We start from the raw sequence: 24,866 nt of genomic DNA on the forward strand, positions 1-24,866 counted from the left end.
CACCGCAACCTTCTCCGGACTGGAGGCGACCGCCAGCTCTGCTGAGCGGCGCAGGAAGGGGCGCCCGTCCGGGTCCTGGGCCGGGGGCGAGCGAGAATAGGGATACCCGGGGTCGGAGCCGGGGGCGCGCTCCGGCGCTGAAGTTGCCCGTGTCCACGCAGGGTGCGCCCTGAGAGCGCGGTAGCCTCGGATCGCGGCGCTGCATACTCGATGATGGATGAGCCGTGGTGGGAAGGGCGCGTCGCCTCGGACGTCCACTGCACCCTGCGCGAGAAGGTCAGTCCCTCCCCGCCCTTGTCACTTGCAGGACTGGGTAGTCTCTTTCGCTCTTGACTCAGTGTTCTCAGGTCGCTCCGTGTAGGACTCAGAACTCCTGGGTGCCTTTCCTCCGGCCCTTTACCTTCTCGAGGAGTGTCTGGGTTGGGGGGTTGGGGGGTTGGGGGGTTGGGGGGCAGGAAATTGGAGAGATTGAAGTTGGTTTTTCTGATTAGGACCTCAGAGCCAACTAAACGGAGAGAGAGTCACTGTACCTCTAAGGCAGTATTTCCTATAGTATTGCCACCCGAGATTATTTTAAATGGTACATGAATGGACCTTTAAAAATATTGTGTATTCATTTTTAATGTGCAACTTAAAAATATGTATACCTATTATATAGCAAGTTCTGCATAAGATAAATGATGTGATTTTCCATTTGTTTTACTAATGATGTAGCAGTTTCTTTTAAATAAATTTATTTAAGTAAAAATAGTGTTTCGATATAAAGAAATACTAGGTAAATGGTAGTACAGAGAGAGTACATAATTGTGGCCAAATACGTATGTATATCTAGGATGGGAATGCATGGTTGAAGCTGAAGAAACACCAGTCTAATTTAAAGAGGCTACAGAACTGGGAGGCTGAGGGAAGGAAAAGCAAACTCCCCTGCCAGTTTGCCTCTCAGGGCAGAAGGTGGGGGGAGTCGCTGAAATGTGATCCCTGCACCCCCTCCCCTCAAGGAGAGAAGTGCCCATGGGCATTGGGATCTGGAAAAGTCCCCGTGGGCTGGAGGCCTGGCCTGTGTGTCTTCCCTCCTGCCCCCAGGCTGAGACCAGGAAGGGTGGTTTGGGGAACAGGTGTGCACTAGGGAGTAGATTGGTTTCCTGGGGTTGCCATAGCAAGTACCACAAACTGAAGGGCTTCAAGCCACAGAAATTTATTCTCTCACAGCTCTGAAAGCTTAAAGTCCAAGATCAAGGTGTTAGCAGGCCCGTGCTCTCTCTGAAGGCTCTAAGGGAGGACCTTTCCTTCTTTCTTCTTAAATTTTGGTGGTTGTTGGCAATCCTTGGCATTCCTTGGCCTGTAGCGGCATCTTTCCAGGCTCTGCCTCTGTGTCATGTGGTTCTCTGTATGTCTGTCAGTGTCTTTGTTTTCTTGTAAGGACACCAGTCATCGGAACAGGACCCAGCCTAATCCAATATGATTTCATCATAATTAACTAATTGCATCTGAAAAGATCTGTTCTAACTAAGATCGCATTTTGAGGTTCCAGGTAGACATGGATTTGGGGGGGACACTGTTCAACCCAGTACTGGAAGGGAGAGGTCTTCCTAGTGGGGTACCTGGGTCTCTACACAGACAGGTTCCACACTCAGCACATTAGTACCGAGTGTCTGTGGGAGCTCTGCTTAAAGAATCACCAGCTATTCAGGTTTTTTCCTTATTAGGGAGTGGCTATCTTCCAGTCAAATTAATGCTTTTTTTCCCCTCTTTTCCTGCATTTCCTGATATGTCTCTATCTTGCATTGCTTGATAGCGCTGTAGCTTTCCTCTTTTCTTGGTCTTCTTCCCTCAGTAGACTGGGCAAGCTGCAGCACATTCTAGGCATCTGAAGAAGAAATCCAGGTCTTGGTGGTTCAATTAAAAAGCAGGGACAAGGCCGGGCGCAGTGGCTCATGCCTGTAATCCTAGCAGTCTGGGAGGCTGAGGCAGGAGGATCGCTTGAGCCCAGGAGTTTGAGACCAGCTTGAGCAAGATTGAGACCCTGTCTCTACTAAAAATAGCAAAATTAGCCGGGCATGATGGCATGCGCCTGTCGTCCCAGCTACTTGGGAAGCTGAGACAGGAGGATTGCTTGAGCCCAGGAGTTTGAGGTTGCAGTGAGCTGTGATGATGCCACTGCACTCTACTTGGGGTGACAGAGTGAGACTCTGTCTCAAAAAATAAAAAAAGCAGGGACAGTGATGGGGGTTGGTGCTAGACTAGGCAGTATGGTCTTGGTCCTTTTCTAAAGGTGGTGGCTAAACAGAGTTCATGAGGGCTGCCATGGAAATTGGGCTTCCTTGTTTATCGTAGGCTCGAATGTTTGTCATTTCTGCTCATAGCTTAGGAGGAATGACTTCAACCTGATTACCCCTTTCTAGAGGGAAGGATGTCTAAGAGCAATAAACTCCACTAGTTCAGTTACCTGAGAATCCCCAGCCTTGTGTATGTAAGTGAGAATGTTCTAAACTTGCTCCCAGCTGCTCAAAGAAGCAAGAAAGGCAGTTCTCCATGAGCCGTGCTTTACCCATGCCACAGAGCTGCCCAGCTCTGAGGGAAGCCGACTTTGTCTCACTTCTACAGGTGAGAATAGAAAACTCACGCAGGGATGGATGCCCGGGGTCACATGACTTGAAGCTGGCCTTATCAGGGCAACTCCCAAGTTCCTTGGTTATAGTATCCCACCTCCTCAAAACACTGCTCGTCATTTTTCTCCTTTATTTCCTCTCCCTCTTCAAAGAAGATGCTGTTTAAGAAAATTTGGCTTCCTGGAGCATTTGCTGAGAGGAGTGAAGACTGGGGAACCGGTGTCCATGCTGGCCTGGCCTTTCTGGAGGAGTGAGGGCTGGCCCTTTGTTTTTCCCAGACAGGGTAACTTTGTTATCAAACATCTACTCTGACAGTGCATTTCTAACGCTGTAGAACGACTTTACAAGTGGCTGGCACACAGTAGACACTCACTCTTTGTTGAATGTTGCCAGATGAAGACAAAGCGTGTTTACATACATGCCATGTAATTATCGTAGGGCCACAAGCGGTTATCCTCATGTGACTGGCGCAGGAGGCAAAGCTGAGATCATGGAGACAGTGGGAGCCCCGGTTTGTCAGATGTGAGATTCCAGTCTAGCATCGTACTACAGGGTGTAAAAAATGTGACACCGTGGAAACCAGTCTTGATGTCTCATGCAAACCTGGCCTGAGCTGCTTATTCAACGTCTGTAAACCTCTGTAAACCTGGTCTCTAGCATCCATTCTTCCCACACTAGCCAGAGTTTAGAGCATGTCACTTCCCTGCTTGCAGACCTCCAGCGTCCTCCCACGCCCTTACAATAGAATTCCCAGTCCTCACCACTGCCTGGAACACCCAGCACGGTCTGGCCCCGGCCTGCTCTCCTACCTTGTCTCCTGCCCCCTCACTGTCTTTCATTCTTCTTGAGCCACACTGACCTCCTTTCTGTTCCTTGAACAAGTCAAGCCTGTTCGTGTCCCAGGGCCTTTGCACTGGTTGTCCCCTCTGTTTGGATTCTGCTCCTCTCAGTGTGTCGCATGGTTGCCCCTCCTGATCTATTACTGCCCCTCTGTGCCACTCTATCAAATTACCCTGTTTTGTTTTCTTTATAGCATTTATCAGTATCTGAAATTATTCTCTGTTTACTTGTTATCTCTCCCACCACACACACAATGGAATACAAACTCCACAAGGATAGGCTGTGTTTGTCTTATGATGATACGTATGGAATGACAGGCGAATGAATAAGTGAGCCTTTCCTTTCCTCTTCTGTAAAATGGGAGAACTATTTTGTAGGAATGTTAGCATTAGGTGAGAGAACCTAAGAACGTTGTGAGTCACCTGGTAGGGAGGTGGGAAGCGTTGCACCTTTCCACTTGAGGTTGCTACGTGGAGACTGACAGCCCCTTCATATATATAGTGCATGCTCGGGGTAAGGCTTGGGGTTGGTGACACCCTCCAAGGGGTCCACAGATGTGATAGGTAATCCACGTAAGAGAGGCATTGTTATCCCTTTGGACCGTTGGACCCGTGATGGGATTGAAGTCAGGAAAGGCAGCAGTTTGCCAAAAATCATGTTTCTACTGGGACCTAGGAGTGAGACCCCATCAGCAGGACCTTCTAACCAGCCTGGATAAGGCATCCCGGCTGGCGAGTAGAGAGAGTGGAACCCTTCTGCTGCCCAAGTCACTCGGAGAGATCTCTCCCACGTCTCTCTCCAGGCCACCTTTATCCTGTGCTCAGCCCTTAAATTCCTCCCTTGACCATCTTTCCTGGCCCTGTTGCTTCTGCAGAAGCCCACATAGAACTCTAACCCTGACCTTTCTGCTGGGGTTGGGGGTGCCAGGCAGTACAGGGGAGCTGGGTTTCTCACCTGCTGCCTGTGTGCCCCTTGGCCCCTTCCCTGAACGAGGTAGGAGCAGATGATCGCCAGGCCAGTGTCGACAGCGAGGAGGCTGTTGGTGATGTTTTTCTGGTAACCACGTCTATGCCACCGTGAGCATGCAGATTAAAACCCAGAGCCATGTTTTTCCCCTCAAAGGATGCATCCACCTAAGTTTAAAATTAATAGGGTCTTGAAACCCTTTGGACAAGTTCTGCGTGCACATGGTGGAATTAGGGCCTGGGACAGCACTCAGCTTAAAGACCACTGCTCTGGTCCTTCAAGCCTCTCTCCCCTCTGCCATGTGTCCCGCCCCAACCTCATTCTTACTTCTCTCAGTCTTTGTCACCCTGTATAGTGACTTGTCCTACCCACTAGACTGTGAACTCCTTGTAGGCATGCGGTGTGCCTTGTACCTCACTCCCAGACCTGTGTCTGGTGCACTGAGGGACCTCGGGGTGTTCACTGTGTCACTTGGTGCAGGCACAGGCATTGTGGGTGCACAGAAGTGTGAGGCCAGACCCGGACGGACTCTTCCAGGAAACAGTGAATGGTCGTGTGGGAACACTTCCCAGGAATCCACGCCGGGCCCTTGGCATCTGTCGGGAGATGCCGCCTGGCCTGGCCGGGGCAGTCTGCGTGTGAGTGGCTGTGGTGCCAGGCACAGGACCTGGTGGAGGACACCTCCCCAGCTTCCTACAGACTTGCACGTCCTCCTCTCAGATAATACTAGGCAGGAAGTTAAAAAAGGAGTTACCCACGAGGGCAGATTTACTGGCCTGGACCAAAGTACAGCTTAAGGATCTTAGGAAAATAACTACAGGTTGAGCCCAGATAATAGAAATCTAGATAATCCCTCTCAGACTTCTATCAGGAAGTTCTGTGTTTCTTCCTGAATTTTATGAACAGCAAAATAGAACTTGCTCTTATCTCCTTTTGATTTATGTCCATTTTACACATAATCTTCACTCTCCAATCAGGAGGAAGTAGTTATGTTAGTTAAGCAAAGAAAATGTTTAAGGACCGCACCACTATGATTTAAGGCTTCTTGGGTGTGTAGAAGACTTTCTGAATATAAGGATTCTTAGAGTACTTGGGGTAAAAATACTCCCTCTTTTCCGAAGCCATGTTCACAAGCCCTGTGTGACATGATCTCAGCGCTCTATCTTCCTGGGCTCGGGGGGCCCAAGGGCCAGGGGCTGCCTCCTCCTCCATGGGGTGTTCACCTTCTCCCAGGACTGAAGTCACTGATACCTTAAGGGTCTTCTCAGCCCACCCCAGCTTTGGGATCTGCAGAGCAACCAGCCATCTAATGAGTTTTTCCTGCTTCCTGGAACTTCATTACATCCTTAGAGGACTTTGGCTGTGTGAGACCAGGCTTCTTGAACCAGCGGACTGATGGACATTTTTACTGATTTGTGACTGAATTTATATGGAGATCTTCCAAAATACCACCATCAAAAATTTTGGTTAGTAATGATCATGTTAGTGGCGACTGTTACTGAGGACTTACTGGATTTTCAGGCAGTGCACCAGGCGCGCTCCCATAGATTATCTCATTTACTCCTCACTGTGGCCCTGGGGCTGGTATTAAACCCATTTTACAGATGGGAAACTGCAAGGCTCAGAGGGATACATGCCTTGAGATGAACAGCCGTTTGTATCAAAGCTTGAACATATGGCCGGGCGCGGTGGCTCACGCCTGTAATCCTAGCACTCTGGGAGGCCGAGGTGGGCGGATCGTTTGAGCTCAGGAGTTCGAGACCAGCCTGAACAAGAGCGAGACCCCATCTCTACTAAAAATAGAAAGAAATTATATGGACAGCTAAAAATATATATATAGAAAAAAATTAGCCGGGCATGGTGGTGCATGCCTGTAGTCCCAGCTACTCGGGAGGCTGAGGCAGTAGGATCGCTTGAGCCCAGGAGTTTGAGGTTGCTGTGAGCTAGGCTGACGCCACGGCACGCACTCTAGCCTGGGCAACAGAGTGAGACTCTGTCTCCAAAAAAAAAAAAAAGCTTGAACATAAATTCCTTTGAAAAAACATCCATTTTAACAAAGAATGGAAGCACAGAGCATGGAGAAATGGAGCCTCTGTCATCCACGACATAGGCTCTTGTGTTTTAGTTTGGTTGACGATGGCCTTCAAGGGATGTCCTCTTCCTAAACCACGCTGAAAAGCTAGCTGCCGTGGGCTCGGGCCTTAATCGCTGGGCCAGGGTCTCCCTTATTTGGTCCTGGTGGGTGGCCATGTCTTGGGCCTGACCCCTGTGTGCTGTTTCTTGCCTTGAAGTGATTTGGCCTGTGCCATGCCTGCCCCTCTCTTGTCAGGGAAAAGGACCCCTCAGGGCTTCCCTCTTTTGCCTGAGTTCTGACAGCTGGATGGTGATAGACTCTCATTCCAGCTCCATCCTTGGCCCCGGGGTTAAAACTGCATCATTCTCTAGTGACCTCTGATGCTTGCACGTCCTTTTATTTCTTCCAACAGCAGTATTTTTTTCCTCACTCCTTCCAGTAAATTCTTCAGATTTCTCCACTTCAAGGCTGAATATCTGTCTCCTTATAGTAATAGAAAGTGGTGACCAAGGTCTTGCTCAAGAAAGGGCTCAACGATTTGGCTAGGTCATCCTCCAGCTGGTGTTTCCACTCCCCTCTGCCCTTTTGGTTTTCTGCTTCCCCAGGGCGCGGTTCTCCCCAAATCACAAGACATACCCAGATCTCCCAATAAGAAAGTATCCCACATGCTGGCAATGGGACGCGTCTGTCCAGCTTAGTTCCAGCAACGTCTAATTCAGGCCTTTCAAACCCAAATGCTGGTTTTAACAAGCTCTTACCCCCTTTAATGACAGGGCTGCCTTATGGCTGTGGTCTTCAAGTGAGACCCCAAGAAGTCTGCCCACATGGCCCCTTCCTGGAGGTGAGGATACGGAGGCTTACGGAGGAGTTTCCTACAGTCCAGACTGCAGAGGTGATTCAGGCTGTCCTAGAATACCGAGCCTCGGCTATACTCTGTAGGAAGCTAGTGACAAAACCTGGATCAGAACTTGGCATTGTCACTTGCGTCTTTTAGGTCTTAGAATACCAAAATGCTCAGTGTGTGCACAACATCCAGTCAAGACTTGGTCTCAGTGCACTTTGTCTGTGGAAGAAATAAATTATCTTGCAGGCTTCCTTTCATCTGTAAAACCAGGACATTGATCCCTGCCCCACCTGCCTCCCAGGTGTCCAGGGAGAAAATGGGTGTGGGTGCACCCCATCAACCTCCCGGGCCTCCAGATGGTGGGATGGGCAAGGGACTTGGCTGGGCTCCCTGGCTGGCTGAGGACGCCTGTGCTGTATGAGTGAGGGGAGGACATTTGAGGCTTGGAGCTGGCCCTGTGCCCTTGCTCTTGTCTTGTTTTTTGTCTTCCTAAATCACACAGTCCCTTGGGTAAAGGGAGTGCAGCCAACAATTCTCTAATGAGTCTGAGCACCTGGCAGAAAGAGGTGACACAGCAAGTCTGCTCTGCTCGCTCTTTCTTTCTTTCCTTCCTTCCTTCTTTCTCTCTCTTTCTTTCTTTCTTTCGTCATTACGAATACACATAAACACATACACAAAGTGTTTATTTAGGAAAATGCAAAAATAAATACATTCAAAAAGAAGAAAGTAAAATCCCCCTTACAATCCTACCACTCGGAAATAATCTCTGTTGATATTTTGGTGTGTGTTCTTCTGTTCTTTTGTATGTATGTCATCGCATGCCATTTTTATTTTGGATTTTTTTTTTAGTAAAATGGAAACTATCTTGTCTTAAAACACTTTATTTCCCATATACATCTTTCTGTATCATTCTTCACCCAGTTGCTGATTATTGAACACTAGCAAAAAATTAGAAGCATTCAACTGTGTTTGTTTAGAATAGATAGCATGTGAAAATGGTACCAAAAAATCAAGCTATATAAAAAGTATAGTTGGTGAAAAGGCTTCCTGCCAACCTGTCCCCTGATTTGCCTCCCCAAAAGGCGCCACTGATCCCAATATCTTATGACTCCTTCAAGAGTTAGTCTGTCGGCCGGGCACGGTGGCTCACGCCTGTAATCCTAGCACTCTGGGAGGCCAAGGTGGGCGGATTGTTTGAGCTCAGGAGTTCGAGACCAGCCTGAGCTAGAGCAAGACTCCATCTCTACTAAAAATAGAAAGAAATTATATGGACAGCTAAAAATATATATAGAAAAAATTAGCCGGGCATGGTGGTGCATGCCTGTAGTCCCAGCTACTCGGGAGGCTGAGACAGGAGGATCCCTTGAGCTCAGGAGTTTGAGGTTGCTGTGAGCTAGGCTGACGCCACGGCACTCACTCTAGCCTGGACAACAGAGTGAGACTCTGTCTCAAAAAAAAAAAAAAAAAAAAAAGAGTTAGTCTGTGCATAAACAAGCATAAATTATGTGTGTGTTGATACAAATCGTCATATAATTTATACACTTTCCTATACCATTTCATTATTTTAATAATCTAGATAATTTTTGTGAAACTATGGAACAGAAGCTCCATGAACAGAAGGGATTTTTTTTTGTCTTTTCTGCTCATTGTAACAATAATAGTATATAGTGGATACCCAATAATATTAATATTGAATTAATGAATAGAATATTTTCTTTTGTTCATTTTCTATTCAAATATATACATTTTATTTTACAAAAATGCCATCAAGTATATCACAGTTCTGTAACTTTTTCTTAACTGCATGCACTAAATAACTTTCTATGTCATTAACTATTCTTCTGCAGTCTCATGTGTCATGTTTTCTTTTTTTTTTATGAATGCATCATGATTTGATTAACTCATCTCCTATTAGATATTTAAGGAGCTGCTTATTCTTTTTTTTTTTTTTTTTTATGAAGACAGGATCTCTCTTTGTCTCCCAGGCTGGAATAAAGAGGTGCAATCATAGCTCACTGCAGCCTTGAACTCCTGGGCTCAAGCAATCCTCCTGCCTCAGCTTCCCAAGTAGCTGGGACTACAGGCATGTGCCACAACCTCCAGCTAATTTTTCCTTTTTTTTTTCTTTTTTTGTGGGGATAGGGTCTCCCTAGGTTGCCCATGCTGGCCTTGAACTCCTGGCCTCAAGTTAATCCTCCTACCTCGGCCTCTTGAAGTGCTGGGATTACACTGTGCCTGGCCTTGCTTATTCATTTTTTTAAAATTGAAGTATAATTTACATATAGTGCAATACATAGATCTTAAGCGAACATATAGTTTACAGTGTATAATGAGTATTGACAAATGTATACACTTACATAACCACCACCGTAATCAATATATGGGACATCACCATCAACCTAGAACGTTCTCTGGTCAGTCACCCCCATCCTGCCCCAGCCCCAGGCAATAGCTGATTTGCTTTTTTGTCATTGTAGATTAGATTTGTCTTTTCTAGAGTGTCGTATAAATGGAGTCACATGTACATACTCCTTTCCACCTGCCTTTTTTAATTTAATGTCCCGCTTTTGAGATTCGTCCCTGTTGTGTCTGTCAGGAGTTTCTCTTTACTGCTGAGCAGTTTTCTATTGTAGATATATAACACAATTTTCTTACCCATCCCCCCATCGGATGTATTTTGGCTTTTTTCCAGTGTACCGTTTGATCTTGCATAGCACTGTCGTGGTGATCCTTGTCTTTCTGAGTATGCTCATGGGAATAAATTCCTAAAATGCAAGTGTGATAACAGACTATGATTTTAAGAAGCTTGCATATCACCAGTCAATAAAATCCTAAAGGGTTGAATCAGCTTACACTTCCACCAGTGGGGTGGAAGAATGCCTGCTTCCCAACAACTTTGCTAACCCTGGCTATTATTCTTTAAAAAAAAAAAATTAGTGCCATTTGGATAGGTTAAAAATGGTGTCTCATTGGCTGTGTTTAAAAGGATCAGGAACCCAGAGTGGGAAAACTGCCGGAGGGTGGAAAGGAGAGGGGAAAGGAACTCTGAATCCTTTCTGGGGTTCGTGGAGCCCCATCTGCCTCAGGGAACCAGCCTGAGACCCGCGTCTGGGGCTGGGTGAGGCCTCCTGGGACGAGCCTGCAGGACACTCCTGCCCACTCTCAGCCCAGCATGGCATTGCGGTGTGTGCCGCCCCTGCCCCCACGGGGCAGTCACTTGGTAACTGAATCCTTCTGAGGCAGAGTTTGAATTGTCCTGAGGCACTGAGTCCCTTATCCTTGGAGCAGATGGTGCCAGAGCCTGGGAATTGTCATGACAGGGACAGCCATGCTGTACTGCCAGCTACTTAGCCCGGAAGTGGTCATCACTCCAAAGGGTTAGGCATTTGGCCAGAGTCCCCTTCTAGTGGGAGAGTTGGGGCTTTAAAATTTTGCGGATCTGCTGTCCCCAGAGTCTGACCTTAACAAGACACACAGCAGCAGAGGAATTGCAGCATGGCCTTGAAGGCAGGATGGTGTAACATGGACTTCCCCTCACGCACCCGGGGCAGTCGCCCTGCTAGGTGAGAAGTGGGGGAGGTTAGTGTTGCCTCCCAGTTAAAATCTCTCTTTGGTCTTTCCTTTTGTGTTAACTTTCGCTTTTGAAATCCTTTCAAACTTAGAGAAGAGTTGCAAGCATAGTGTGTCATTTTGTGAACATTTTAACACATTTGCTTTGCATTATCATTCTCTTTTTCTCGATGTATGCATGTCTTTTCCTGAACCAAGTTGCAGAGATAATACACCATTGTCCTTTCATACTTGAGAGTTTATTTCTCATGGTTACTTTAAAGCTGGGCCATGAATCCATTACAGGGAGAACTTTGGGCAGACTGCTAGGGACATCTTCCCCGGTGTCAGGGACCTCCGTGGAGGCGTGTTTCCGGAGGAAGGGATTCGGCATCCTGGTTAGAAAGGAGGAAGCCAGGCAGCAGCGGGTAGGGTGGGCTTTGCTGGCTGGAGTCTGGAAATGCAGAGTTCTGTCTTGTCTTGGGCCATCTCCTTGGCCTGGTTGACACATAGTGGCTGTGAGGTGGCCTCTTTATCCAGCCCTCTGTCATTTAGTGAGCTCCGTGTGTAACAGGTAGAAGCATGGGAGACCTAAACTTTGGCCTGGGGGCCCTTAGCATAGCTGAAGGTACAGTCATTTAAAACTACTTACAGCCTTATGGTAATGGCCGAAATAGCCAGTTAAAAATGATAGTCCACATTTAACGAGCGCCTACTGTGTGCCGAGATCTTGAGTTCCCTTCCATTAGCTGAGCCCTCAGGCAGCCCCTCTAGTAGTCAGCTCTATAATTATTCCCATTTTACAGATGGGACATGCTAAGTTTAGGGAGTTAAATAAACTTATGCAAGACCACACACCTGGTAGGCAGCCTGGCTCCAAAGCTCATACTCGTAACCAGTGTACCAAAGACGAGGTCCAATTGGCGAGGGAAGTCTTAAAAAGCTTCAGAGAGGAGATTGCTGTTTAATATGGTTCTGAAGGGTGAGTAGAAGCTTGGCAAGCAGAGAAAGGTGCAGAGAAAGTTCATGCGCCAGGGCCCAGGGCAGCATGTGATGGTCACATGTCAATGGCCTGGGTAAGTTTAGGGGAGGACCCGGAGAGACCAGGGGCATTTGGCTTTGGGGTGTGGGTCTTCCTAGATGTTTGCATCTTTTCGTGAGAGAAGGTGGAGGGCTACGAGAAGGATGCGAGGAGGGGGTGCCGGCTCCCTGGAAATGGACGTGGCCTCAGAGACCAGTTATCGCAGGTGTCGCAGCCATCCCAAGCATGGCCTCTGAACCAGGGCAGGAAGTGGGGAGACTTGAGAGGTTTCAGACAGTGGCCCCAAAAGGACCAGTTAACAAAAAGAATGAAAGATGTCAAGTTTCTTACTGGTTGGAACAAAGTAACTTTCCGTAGCTGAGCATGGTTGGCCTTTTGCATAGTGAACATTGTTCTTGGGGAGCCCCTTCTGGAACCGGTCAGTTCCTATCTAATCTCGAAGGACTCCCACTGCCCACTAAATGAAGGGCGTTGACGTTTGTTGGGCAGAGACTGTTAAATGCCTTGTGCGCATTATCTCATTTGATTATTAAAGTTGCTTCAAAGAGAAAAAGGACGAGCGGAATGTACCGACAGAGGCACTAGCAGCTCTTGAATATCAGTGCAGGTTCACCTCTCACTTGACACATGGTTTCTAGGAGCCAGCCGTGTGGCACTGTGCTAGCCACTGTGTAGGGGTGAACCGAACAAAAATCTCTACCTTCCTGGAGCTTAGCGTTGGGCAGCAGGCTCGGGTGAAGCACTTGGGAAGCGTAGGTAGGTGCCAGCGCCATCTCCAGGGAGGCAGGAGATGGGATGTGTTAGATCCTAGGGCTGCTGTGACAAAGCATCACAAGCTACAGCAGAAATGTGTCATCTCACAGCTCTGGAGGCCGGAAGTCTGAAATCGAGGTGTCCGCAGGCCACGCTCCCTCTGGGGGCTCCAGGGGAGGATCCTTCTTTGCCTCTTCCGGCCTCTGGTGGTTGCAGAGAATCCGCAGTCTTCTTGGCTTGTAGCCACATCGCTCCATCTTTATAAAGCTTCTCTCCTTACCCGTCTTTACCTTGTCTGTGTGTGTTTTCTCTTCTTATAAGGGCACCGGTCGCCATTGCATTAGGGCCCATCCTAATCCAGTATGACCTCATTTTGACTCGATTCTATCTGTAAAGACCGTATTTTCAAATACGGTCACATTCTGAGGTTCTGGGCAGACATGAGTTTTGGGGAGGGACACTCTTCCACCCAGTACCGGAGGAATCTCCATTTTTAAATAGGTCCCCAGGAGATTCTGATGCATGTGGTCAACTGACAGCCATTAGCGAAACCCTGGACTGCAGATGGGTAGGGGGTAGAGTCCCAGCTGAGGGGCAGTGGTGGTGGTTGGTCACCCTACTGACCCATTTTGGGCTTCATGTCAGGGTCGAGGTGCCCGGGAGAATCCAGAAGAAGGAATCTGGAAATTGGGAACAGGAGCCGGCAGTGTGGAGTGAAGAGCTTCGGTGCCACTGTGTAAGGACGGTGACCCCGGAGGAAAGAGGAGCGATCCAGAGATTGGACCCTGGATCATGGAGACATGGGAGAATGAAGGGCACCAACAGCGCCCCAGTCCTGAGGGTGTGAGGGACGTGGTCATACAGGAAGCTGGCTGAAGTGCAAAACTTGGGCAGGGGCATTTGATAAAAAGGCTGTGAATGTTGTCTGTGGGGATGCTCGGAGGGCCCGGAGTCATGGGTTGGATGGGGACCAGTGCGGTCACAGTGGTCACTGTGGGTGCCCTGGCAGCTGTAGCCGGGCCTGGTACAGGGTTTGCCTGGCAAGGCAGGGGCTTTGGCTCCTGGGAAGGAGGAGATGTGCTTGGAGCTGGCCCGCCTGCCATTCACCGGGGAGTACCTGGGCCACCGACAAATGTAATGCCTGGGGTGACCTCTCTCTCTGCTGGACTTGAGCAGGAGGGGACGTTACCGGCATGGCTGGCTTCATGTGCCACAGGACACTCTCTGGAGAATGTTGAAACAGCGTTCCCGCAGAGCTGTCGCTGCTTTACTGAAAACGCCTCCCTGGGCCTTGTGAAGCAATGGGGCAGAGAGGGGCAGGAGGGTGAGCCTGCGCTCTGCTCTGCTGGGCCCCCAGCTCGGCACCGTGTACTTCTCCCCCTCCCTTCTTTTTCCCTTTAAATTTGCAAGTCTCCACTTCCTGTTGGTCACCGTGGTTACACATGGTGTTTCTTCACCTCTCTGCTGCTCTTTGTTCTCAGCATGACCCTCTTGCTGTTTCCCCAGCCACTGGTCTCACTGTTTGCCCAGCCACCGTCCCAGGGCCTGGTGCCTGGTGCCTTTGGCAGGCAGCAAGGACAGGGCAATTGGAAGCTCAGAAGAGGCGAGCCAGGGTGGCTTCTCTTGGTGGCTGGTGTTCAAGAGCAGCTCAGCCCTGCTCCTTGAGCTGTTTATGAAACAGTGTCACACTCCAAGTGGTGGCACACCCCAGGCCCTGGCCAGCTCCTCCGTATACAAGACCAGTATTTGCCGCTGACCTGCAATGTGGCTTTGGCAGTTGTACTTCTGTGCCTCAGTTTCCTGGGTCTTAGTGCCAGTGCTGGGCCCACCTCCGGAGGGTGGTGTCGGGATGGAGCGAATGCACGCAGCGCCTGCGTTGGCTTACAGCTTTAAGCGGGGAGACAGTCTCATGAGAGAGAAGCGGGCGTGGGCGTGTGCAGAGAAACAGGACTGGAAGGGTGTACACCGACATCTGTACGCACCCCCGGTATTCTCCTGGTGGTGGGACTACTGGGGATTTTAATTCTCTTTGTGGTCCTCTCTATTTTCTAAAATTTCCGTAGTGATCAGGTATTTTATAATCAGTTAAATAAAACATTATTTTGGAAGGAAAATACAAACAAACTATTGCATGGAGACCCCAGAACATAGTGTTAAGAACACTGGAATAGGAACACCCAGGTTCGGGTTCACCGTGCATTAACTGGGTGACTTTAAGCAAGTTCTTGGCCTCTCTGAGCTGTCCTTGTCTGTGATACTGAGATGTTGGTAATCGCTACCTTGTGGGCCTCTTGGAGAATTAGAAGAAAAAATGCATGGAAGACAGTGTCTGACAGATGACATAAACATATATAAGCTTTCAAGTTATATATTCTCAATTTATATCTATGTAGCTGTGTATCTCATAAAGCTTGTATAAAACTATTCATCATAGTAAGCAATTCCAGATACTCATGTAGACCTGGGAGCAGGTATGAGAACCTCAGGGAGCTAAATTTCAGTGGAAGGAGAAGGCTCTATCCTTCCTTGCCTTAGGGTGGTGTGTGTCTCAGTCTACCAAGTAGCAACAGAGGGTTTCCAAGGAGGAAGCAAGTCAGTGTGTGTGTGTGTGTGTGTGTGTGTGTCGTTTTTTAAAGAGACAGGGTCTCGCTCTGTTGCTCAGGCTGGAGTGCAGTGGCTACAGGCGTGATCCCATAAAAAATCAGCACACACATGTTGATGTTTTGATCTGCTCCATTTCCAGCCTGGGCCAATTCACCCCTCCTTAGTCAATTTGGTGGTTCCCCTGCTCCGAACTTAGTGTGGACACCCAATGGGTGTAGCACGCTACAACCCAGAACTCCTGGGCTCAAGCCATCCTCCTGCCTCCATGGGCACATACCACCACACTCAGCTTGGAGGATTGGGAACTGCCAAAATTATAAATAAAATATGTAAAATATATATGTATATTGTATACAAGAGATGGGCCAGGGGTGGGAGGATTTAATCTTGGACCTTGGACCTCCCCGGGCAGGGCACCCAGCACTTGGTGGCCTCTGGCTTCCTGTGAGCTGGTGCCTGTAGCTTCTCCCTCCGAGGCTCCCAATGCCATGGCCGTGTGGACTTTCTTACCGGGGCAGTTCTGCAGGTGGAAGCTGTGGTTCTTAATCTCAGTGAGCTTTTCAGTAAATCTCTGGGCTTAGGACCATCAAATTACTAGGCTCTGAGCCAGGGATTTTCGCCAGAGTCTCGCCTTGCAGATGCACTGGAGTTAAATTTTCTCCAGCACACTAGTGCCCAGCACTTGGCACCCTAAAGCACCATTTCCCAGAGTAAGCTTTCTGGGGTGTTGTTACTTTGCCCCCCCCCCCCAAATGCAGGGGTGGTATTCTGTGGATAAATAAATTTAACCTTGTTTCTCAAAGTTATATAAATTTTTTGTTGAAGAAAAATTATATATTTGCTGGGCTAATGTATGATTCCTTTTAGGAAGGAGTGGTGTAATATGCAGTGTTTCCTAAACTCTGGCCCACAGAACCCTTTTCTTCAGGGAGCATATCTTGGGACTGGTGTGCCATGGAACACACATTGGGAAACATTGCCTCCGCAGTGACTAGGTTTATAGTTAGAAGCTTTCGGTCCTTCCTAAAGAGTGACCCGCTTCCTCAGAAACTCTGTGTTACTTTTTTTTTTTTTTTTTTTTTGAGACAGAGTCTCACTCTGTTGCCCAGGCTAGAGTGAGTGCCGTGGCGTCAGCCTAGCTCACAGCAACCTCAAACTCCTGAGCTCAAGCGATCCTCCTGTCTCAGCCTCCCAAGTAGCTGGGACTACAGGCATGCGCCACCATGCCCGGCTAATTTTTTCTATATATATTTTTAGCTGTCCATATGATTTCTTTCTATTTTTAGTAGAGGTGGGGTCTCGCTCTTGCTCAGGCTGGTCTCGAACTCCTGAGCTCAAACGATCTGCCCACCTCGGCCTCCCAGAGTGCTAGGATTACAGGCGTGAGCCACCGCGCCCGGCCAGAAACTCTGTGTTACTATTGGAGAGGGAGGACAGTTAAGTAAACACAGGAGGCTGCAGGGTAGGAGGGAGATCGAGGAAGGCATCGCTGAGGAATGGCTTGGACAGATACTTGAAGGAAGAGAAGCAGCTGAAAAGCCCAAATTAGGGTTTGGTGCAGTCATGTCACAGTGAAATGCAACGCCGGCCAGCACTGAGAACGTTGCTCCCGATGACTCCTCAGGGAGCCATTGTAGGTGGTGATCCCATTTTATGAAAGTTTGCACAACCAAACATCTGATGAATCCATGCAAAACTTAACAGTATTCCTCTCTGCATCCCTCTGAATGAGTAATTATAAATGATATTTGTTATTTTCTACCTTTTAAAATTCATCAGCGAACATATAATTTATAATTAGTGAAAAGAAAAGAAAAGAGAAAGGAAAGGAAAGAAAAGGGAAACTACTTTTGGGGAAGCCCTTGGCGGGGCTCTGCATCGTAGGAGGATGCAGTGAGATACTTTCTGGGCGTGGGGCTGCTATTACAGGGCTGATTTTGTTAAAGGGATGGTGTGGGGTTGCCAGGAAATCCGTGGGAACAGACTTTGAGCTGGGCCTTAGTATGTTCAGTATCTAGTCTTCTCTTTTCTCTTTTTTTTTTTTCCAAACTGAAAACAATAGTAACTGAAATAATAAAGTGATTATACATCAAATATTTTTTTAAAAATTCAGACAATGTTGAAAAGCATTAAAGTGAAAATCACACAAGATCTCATTCCCCCCGAGATAACCACTGTTAATATTTTCGTGTGTGCATCTTCTAGTTTTTTCTAGGCCATAGTTAATTATGTTGAAAAATAAAATCAACTACTGGGATAACAAAAGCAGGGTTTATCGTAAGGTAGATTTTTTTTTCCCCCCTTGGACTCCATCATGGCCATCTGTCCCGTGCCTCCACCTGCTCAGCTCCGGCCCCACCTGTGATGGGCGCCCCTGTCTGGCTCAGGTGATAAGGGGCCGACAGCTGGGCAGGGAGAGTTGTCTGGAAGCCTCTGTCCCGCCCTCCTCCCCTGTTCTTCTCTGCCCTCCCCCAGCCTTTCTGCTGGCCACACTGATGCTGCCTGTGGCCCTGCCAGGGCTGCTGAGAGGAAGGTCACCCTGCCTGGGCCACTTGCTGAGTGCCTGCCAAGCGCCTGCCTGATCTGGGGAGAGCTTCACAAGACGCCCGGGCAGGCTGCTCTTTTGTTTCTGGAATCCAGACCACTCCGCAGAGGGGCTGGCTTCCTGCTCCGGGAGGCTGCGGCCTTCAAGCAGACTTAGGCCAAGAGTACTTGGGGAGGAACGCAGACCCTCAGAGCAAAGGCCCTGTCATGAATGCCGTCCCCGCCCCTGATTGGGTTAGTGACATAATCAGCTGGACTCTCAAACTAAACAGAGCTGGCTTGCTGCCATCCCACACTGTTGTTTATATGCCATAATGTCACCCTTCTCTGAGTGACAGGAAGAAGCCGAGGCTCAGAGCTCTTAATTCTGTTTGGTTAGGGGGCTCTGCAGAGGGCACGCTGATAGACAGGTGTCCTTTCCAGCAAGGAGCCTCGGCCGTCAACAAGCCCTAAGGTGAGGCTGGGCGCGGTACTCTGGGAGGCTGAGGCAGGTGGATCGCTTGAGCTCAGGAGTTCGAAACCAGCCTGAGCAAGAGCAAGACCCCGTCTCTACTAAAAATAGAAAAATTGGCCGGGCGCGGTGGCTCACGCCTGTAATCCTAGCACTCTGGGAGGCCGAGGCGGGTGGATCGCTCGAGGTCAGGAGTTCGAGACCAGCCTGAGCTAGAGTGAGACCCCGTCTCTACTAAAAATAGAAAGAAATTATATGGACAACTAAAATATATATATACAAAAAATTAGCCGGGCATGGTGGCGCATGCCTGTAGTCCCAGCTACTCGGGAGGCTGAGGCAGGAGGATCGCTTGAGCCCAGGAGTTTGAGGTTGCTGTGAGCTAGGCTGAAGCCACGGCACTCACTCTAGCCCGGGCAACAGAGTGAGACTCTGTCTCAAAAATAAATAAATAAATAAATAAATAAAAATAGAAAAATTATCTGGGGTGCTGGTGTGCACCTGTAGTCCCAGCTACTTGGGAGGCTGAGGCAGGAGGATCTCTTGGCCCAGGAGTTTGAGGTTGCTGTGAGCTATGATGACACCACTGCCTACTACCCAGGGTGACAGAGCAAGACTTTGTCTCATTAAAAAAAAAAAAAAAAAAAAAAAAAGCTCTAACGTGGAAAGCTTCATTCCATGTTACTCAGAGCAGGTTCCTTTGAATGCTCAAAAGGCCTTTGACAGAGGTAGAGGAACTCAACTTACCTGAGGTTCGATTGCACGGCTTGAGGAAAGGGGAAGGGCCCTGTGGCTGCTGAGCTGCAGTTACGCTACATTTCTGGCGGTGTGACCCCCATTTCTCAGATGAGGACACTGAGGGTCCATTCACATGCCCAAGGTTACTGGCACTGAGATTCCAACCCAGAACTGCCCAACCTCACAATCTGTGTCAAGCTGCTCCCCCGTATGCGGGGGCAGGGGGTGTTTGGTACAGGGAGGGACATCTTTGTCTTCATTCTTTTTTACTCATCAGATATTTTTTGAACACTTTTTTCTGTGCCAGCCACCATGCTGGGTACATGGTGTGGGTAAAACACCTGGCCCCTGCTTTCTGGAGTCTGGACTTTCACAGGAAGAGACACATAAATAAGTAGATTTTTGGCCATGAAGAACAGACATCAGAGGATAAGGGGAACCCGATTTGGAATGATGGGGAAGTCAGAGAAGGCCTCTCTTAGCATGTGACATTTAAACCAGTATTTGTAGGACAAGCAGAAATAGGATTGAAAAGCATCCCAGGGAGCTGGCATTCTCCCTTTCAAAGTCCTGCCCCTCTGAGACTGGCCTCTTCCAGAAAGCTTTACCTGCTGGCTCCTCCTGACACGTATTGCTGCCCATTCCAATGGTCTGTAGCTTTCTCTTTTATGCACCAACGGCTTCCTTGGAGAATTTGCTCAAGGCAAAGGGCCCTTTTCCCAGAAAAGTGTACAGGAAGAACACAATGTGTTGCCTCGAGCTCTCGTCTCTCCCTTGGCTCAAGGGAGTATCTAAAAGGCATTGAACAGGCAGAGTTGAGCAGGGAGGGAAGTCGGGACGTTGTCTCTCTGACCTGTGTTTTGGGTGTTTGGTGGCACTGGTGAGGGCAGCGCGGCTTGGCCAGAGGTCACTAGGCTAAGGCTGATTTCCAGCATCTGCAGCCTACCAGACTTCAAGGATCTGTGATTGTGGTACTTTATGTCATGACCCCGAACTTAGAGGCCTGTGCTTAGAGGAAATACCCAAGGGGCCTGCAAGCTCTTGGAGGCTGTTGGGGGAGCTGCAGCCACACACTGGCTGCTGTCACTGGCCATCTGGCCTTAGCCTGGGGAGAGGCAGGCCGAGAGATCTTCATGCAGGGCTGCTTGGACCAGGCTGATGCCATGCCCTAAATCCTTCGGTGGCTCCCTGTTGCCCTCAGGGCAGGGCAGTTACTTTAGCAAGGCATACATGCCGGGACCCTGCCCGCTTTTCCATCCTGCTTTATCTAGGCACACCCTGCCTGTCTGGCTGTTCCAGCCACTCCAGATTCCCCAGATGGGACACAGATGTGGCTCTGCAGGTGCCATTTCTCCTGCTGAGTTTCCTTCCCTTCCTGCATCTTCAACAGGTAAACTCATAGGTGTCCTTTCCCAGCTTGGCTCTATCTCTCCTCTTTGAAGTCTCCGCAGACCTGCTACCCTATGGAGTTGGTCATTGGTCACACCTTCCCTCTGGAGGCCCCGGGCCTTCTGCATCCACCACTGCAGTTCTTCCCTCCTTTTCTTTCCTGTCCCTCCTTCCCTCCCTTCCTTCCTCCAACAACTAGTTGTTGGGCACTTGACCCTGTTCCAATCACAGTGGGGAGCTGAGGACAGTGATGAGCAAAAGCAGTCCCAGACCTGCCCTCAGAGGGGTTGAGCTCCCATGTGGCCACACAGATTCATCACGACATCAGTTCTTTTGCTTAAAGAAGTTAAGCGAGGGATAAAAGATCTCCAGCACTTAGAAAAAAAGGTTGGAAAAAAGGATACACTGAAAGTCTAGTTCAGATCTGTTGCTGGTTAAAGAAAGCCCTGAGGTTAGGGGACTTTTTCAAATGCAGTTTCTTCATATATAAACATAAAGGAGAAGAGATAATTTATTCAGGCTTTGAGCATCTTCCTTCCGCGAGCAAAGCTCTAGGGCTGCAAAGATAGCTGAGTCCTGGCCTCTGGGCTCTCAGGGGAACAGGCCAGAGGAGAAGGAATCAGTGTGAAATCTTAACTCAGGCTTCGCTTTGGGAAGACAGGCCTCCCTCCCTGCAGAGAAGAGGGGGCTCTCCTGGCATCTGTAGCTTTCCCTTGTGCCGTCACAGCGTGGAGTCCTGGAGCTGCCTTTTTATTTGATTGCCATGTCTCTCCCTTACCGGACTGCAGGCTCCCTGAGCGTGGATAATGTATCTATCTTATTTTTTTATAGCAGCTTTATTGAGCTATAATGATTCACATACCATAAAATTTCACCTCTTTCAAGTGTACGATTCACTTGTTCTTAGTATATTCACAGTTGTACAACCGTCACCGTTATCTAATCTCAGAACAGCTTTATAATACGAAAAAGAAACCCCACACCCGTCAGCAATTACTCCCCTTAATTCCTGCCCTGGCCACGGCTAATCTACTTTCTGCTGGTGTGGATTGGCCTGTTCTGGACGTTTCATATCGATGAAGTCATACAACATGTGGCCTTTCATGACTGGCTTTTGTCACTTAACATAATATTTTCAAGGTTCACACATGTTTCAAGGTACATACGTGTACCATGTATAATATTCCATTGGTGGATGATACTACATTTTGTTTATCCATTCATCAGTTGATGGACATTTGGGTTGTTACTATTTTGGGGCTCTTATGAATAATGCTACTAGGAATATTCACATCCAAGTTTCTGTACAACCATATGTTTTCCTTTCTCTTAGGTATATATGAAGGATTAGAATTGCAGGATCATCTGATAACTCTATGTTTAGATTTTGACGAGCCTCCATGCTATTTCCCACCATCTGCACTACTTTACTTTCCCACCAGCAGTATATGAGGGCTCTAGTTTGCCCACATCTTCACCAACACTTGTTTATTTTCAGTTTTGTGTTGATTTTTAAAACAACAACCGTACTAATGGGTGTGAGGTGGGATCTCACTGAGATTTTGATTCGTGTTTCCCTAATGATTAGTAACATTGAACATCTTTTCCCGTGCTTTGTGGCCATTTTCATACCCTCTTTGAAGAAATATCTATTAGATTCACTGCCCACTTTTAAATTGGGTTGTTTGTCTTTTTGTTGTTGAGTTGTAAGAGTTTTTGATACGTTCTGGATATGGTCTCTTATTGACATAGTATTTTCAAATATTTTCTCCCATTCTGTGGGTTGTCTTTTCACTTTCTAGATGGTGTCTTTTGAAGCATGAAAGTTTTTAATTTTGAAATCCAACCTGTGTGTTTTGTTTTTTTTTTTTTCCCTTTGGTTGCTTCTGCTTTGGGTGTCATATCTAAGAAACCATTGCCTCATCTAAGGTCATGAAGATTTAGTTCTGTTTTCTTCTAAGAGTTTTATAGTTTTACGTCTTGCATCTAGGTCTGTGTTTATCTTATCCCAGATTGCATCTCCAGTGCCTAGAATACTGCCTAATGCATAGAAGGTCCTTGATACTTACTGAGTGTAATGAATGAATGTATCTTGAGTGAATGTATGAACGAACAGATACCTCCTTCTAGTCCTAGACCTGTTGCTGTTTAAGCCCCAGGGTTAAGAGAGAGGCATTATACAGAAGAGAGACCCCGATTTGTTTCGATCTTGTCCCCCCCCACGAACCTGCCATTAATGAGTTGTCACATTCCTTTCCTGCCAACTTCTTTCCTATTTTCCTTCAGTTTTGCTTCTTTCTAGTTTCCGTATTTAACAAAATGTTGCCAAAACATTTTCTAAATAAATAGTATCTAATCTACTTTATTTAAATGGTAAATATGGTAGGCACTGCATATAAAGAACATTTTTCGGGCCGGGCGCGGTGGCTCACGCCTGTAATCCTAGCACTCTGGGAGGCCGAGGTGGGCGGATCGTTTGAGCTCAGGAGTTCGAGACCAGCCTGAGCAAGAGCGAGACCCCATCTCTACTAAAAATAGAAAGAAATTATATGGACAGCTAAAAATATATAGAAAAAATTAGCCGGGCATGGTGGCACATGCCTGTAGTCCCAGCTACTCGGGAGGCTGAGACAGGAGGATCGCTTGAGCTCAGGAGTTTGAGGTTGCTGTGAGCTAGGCTAACGCCACGGCACTCACTCTAGCCTGGGCAACAGAGTGAGACTCTGTCTCAAAAAAAAAAAAAAAAAAAAAAAAAAAAAAAAAAAAAGAACATTTTTCTATCATAAAAATCTTTGTTGGTTTGTTATTTCTTTGTTGGTTTTTCTTGAGTTAGACAAATAAATCTGGGTGACGTGGCAGTGTGTGCTTTACAAATTGAAACTCTCCCCCTGAGCTGTGGCCTCTGAGAGGTCTCTGTGCGCTGGGCGTTTCGCATACATTTTTCTTTTAGTCTTCAGCTGTTGAGGAGGGAACAAAGGTGATGGCAGGTGACCAGGGTCGCACAACTTGGCTGAGCAGTGGAACAAGTATTTGAATGTGGGCCTCTGACCTGCAGGCCTTCATTCTTCTACCGCCTCGTGTATCTCAAATAGCAGACCTTTCCCCCGGGAATGGCCGGCTTCCTCTGTCATCCTGTAGGTCCCTGATCGTTTATGAGGCTGTGCTTCGTGAAAGCGGATGGGAGACAGCGCAGGAGTTTCTGGCACAGAGGGGCTGCCATCCTGGGACTTGCAGGAAAACGAACAAGGGTCTGGAGGGAATCGTTGCCTCCCAACCCATCAGTAGCTAGGCCCCGGGGTCTCAATTTCCTGGGGCATCCCAGGCTCTCGGGAGGCAGCCCTGACCCCCCTTCTGCCCCGCGTGTCCTCCAGGAACTGAAGCTGCCCACCTTCCGAGCCCACTCCCCGCTCCTGAAGAGCCGCCGGTTCTTTGTCGACACCCTGACCCTGCTGAGCAGCCACTGCCAGCTGTGCCCTGCCGCCCGGCACCTGGCCGTCTACCTGCTGGACCACTTCATGGACCGCTATAACATCACCACCTCCAAGCAGCTGTACACCGTGGCTGTCTCCTGCCTCCTGCTTGCAAGTAAGTGGAAGCTCACTTCTTCCTCTGCGCTGTGCTGCGTCCTGCCCCTCAGCGGGCCTCCCTGCTCCCGTATCGTTTTACATCTCAGTGGTCCTTGCAGGTCTTCCATGTTCACCCTTCGTGCAGTGTGAACTGTATTGATAATCACCAACATTTTTTTAGCATCTCTGATGTACCGGGCTAAGTGATAGGATTTTAGCAGCTTGATCTTACTTAATCCACACAGTGGCCCTAGGAGACAGATACTCTTAGCACCCCCTTTTACCAAGGCATAGAGACGTTAAGAAACTTGCTTTGGGTTGCCCAGGTAGTATATGGCAGACAAAATTTAAGCCCAGAACTGCATGATGCCAGAACCTGTGCTCTTAATTAACTCCATGTCTCCTCCCGTCTGGTCTCGGGGGCTCTGAATGTGCTGGGTGGGGAACCCTAGGAACCACTGTTCTTAGAGGTGTTTAGAAATGTGACTGCTTGATTTGAACTTAAGCAGGACCCATTATGTGGTCACCAGGCCTGGGCTTGGCCCACTTGGGGTTTGCATCTTCCAGAAAGGCCTCACTCAAAGCACAGCATCTGTCTGTCGGCCTTGGTAGGAATTACTGTATTAATTTGCCGATGCTGGGATGATCTTAAAATGCAGTTCTGCCATGCTACCCTGCCACTTAAGATTGTCCCATTGTTTACCAACAGTCTTAGGATAAAGACCAACCCTCAAGTCCCTGCCTCTCTGACCTCGTGCCTTTCTCCTCTTCACTCCCTGGGTTCCAGCCACACTGGCCAAGCCCCGTCTTGTCACAGAACTTTGCACATGCTGTTCCCTCTAGATGGATAGCTCCCCGTTCCCTTCCCCTGCCCACCTGGTTCTGGTTAAATGTCTC

The 24,866-nt window shown here is 48.3% G+C and overlaps 1 protein-coding gene across 2 annotated transcripts in view; it reads left to right on the forward strand.

Moving 5' to 3' along the window:
- The first annotated feature begins 210 nt into the window (after positions 1 to 210).
- Positions 211 to 24,866, forward strand: part of CCNJL (cyclin J like) — a 47,548-nt gene continuing 22,892 nt past the window's right edge. Inside the window, exons 1-2 of one of the 2 annotated variants that reach the window (XM_069484271.1) lie at positions 211 to 276; positions 23,775 to 23,992. In XM_069484271.1, the coding sequence (XP_069340372.1) occupies positions 211 to 276; positions 23,775 to 23,992 (284 nt within the window). The remainder of the gene's footprint in view (positions 277 to 23,774; positions 23,993 to 24,866) is intronic. The other variant, XM_069484272.1, reaches the window with a different exon arrangement.

Source organism: Eulemur rufifrons, chromosome 10 (assembly GCF_041146395.1).
Source record: "Eulemur rufifrons isolate Redbay chromosome 10, OSU_ERuf_1, whole genome shotgun sequence".
In the NCBI taxonomy this organism is placed as follows: domain Eukaryota; kingdom Metazoa; phylum Chordata; class Mammalia; order Primates; family Lemuridae; genus Eulemur; species Eulemur rufifrons.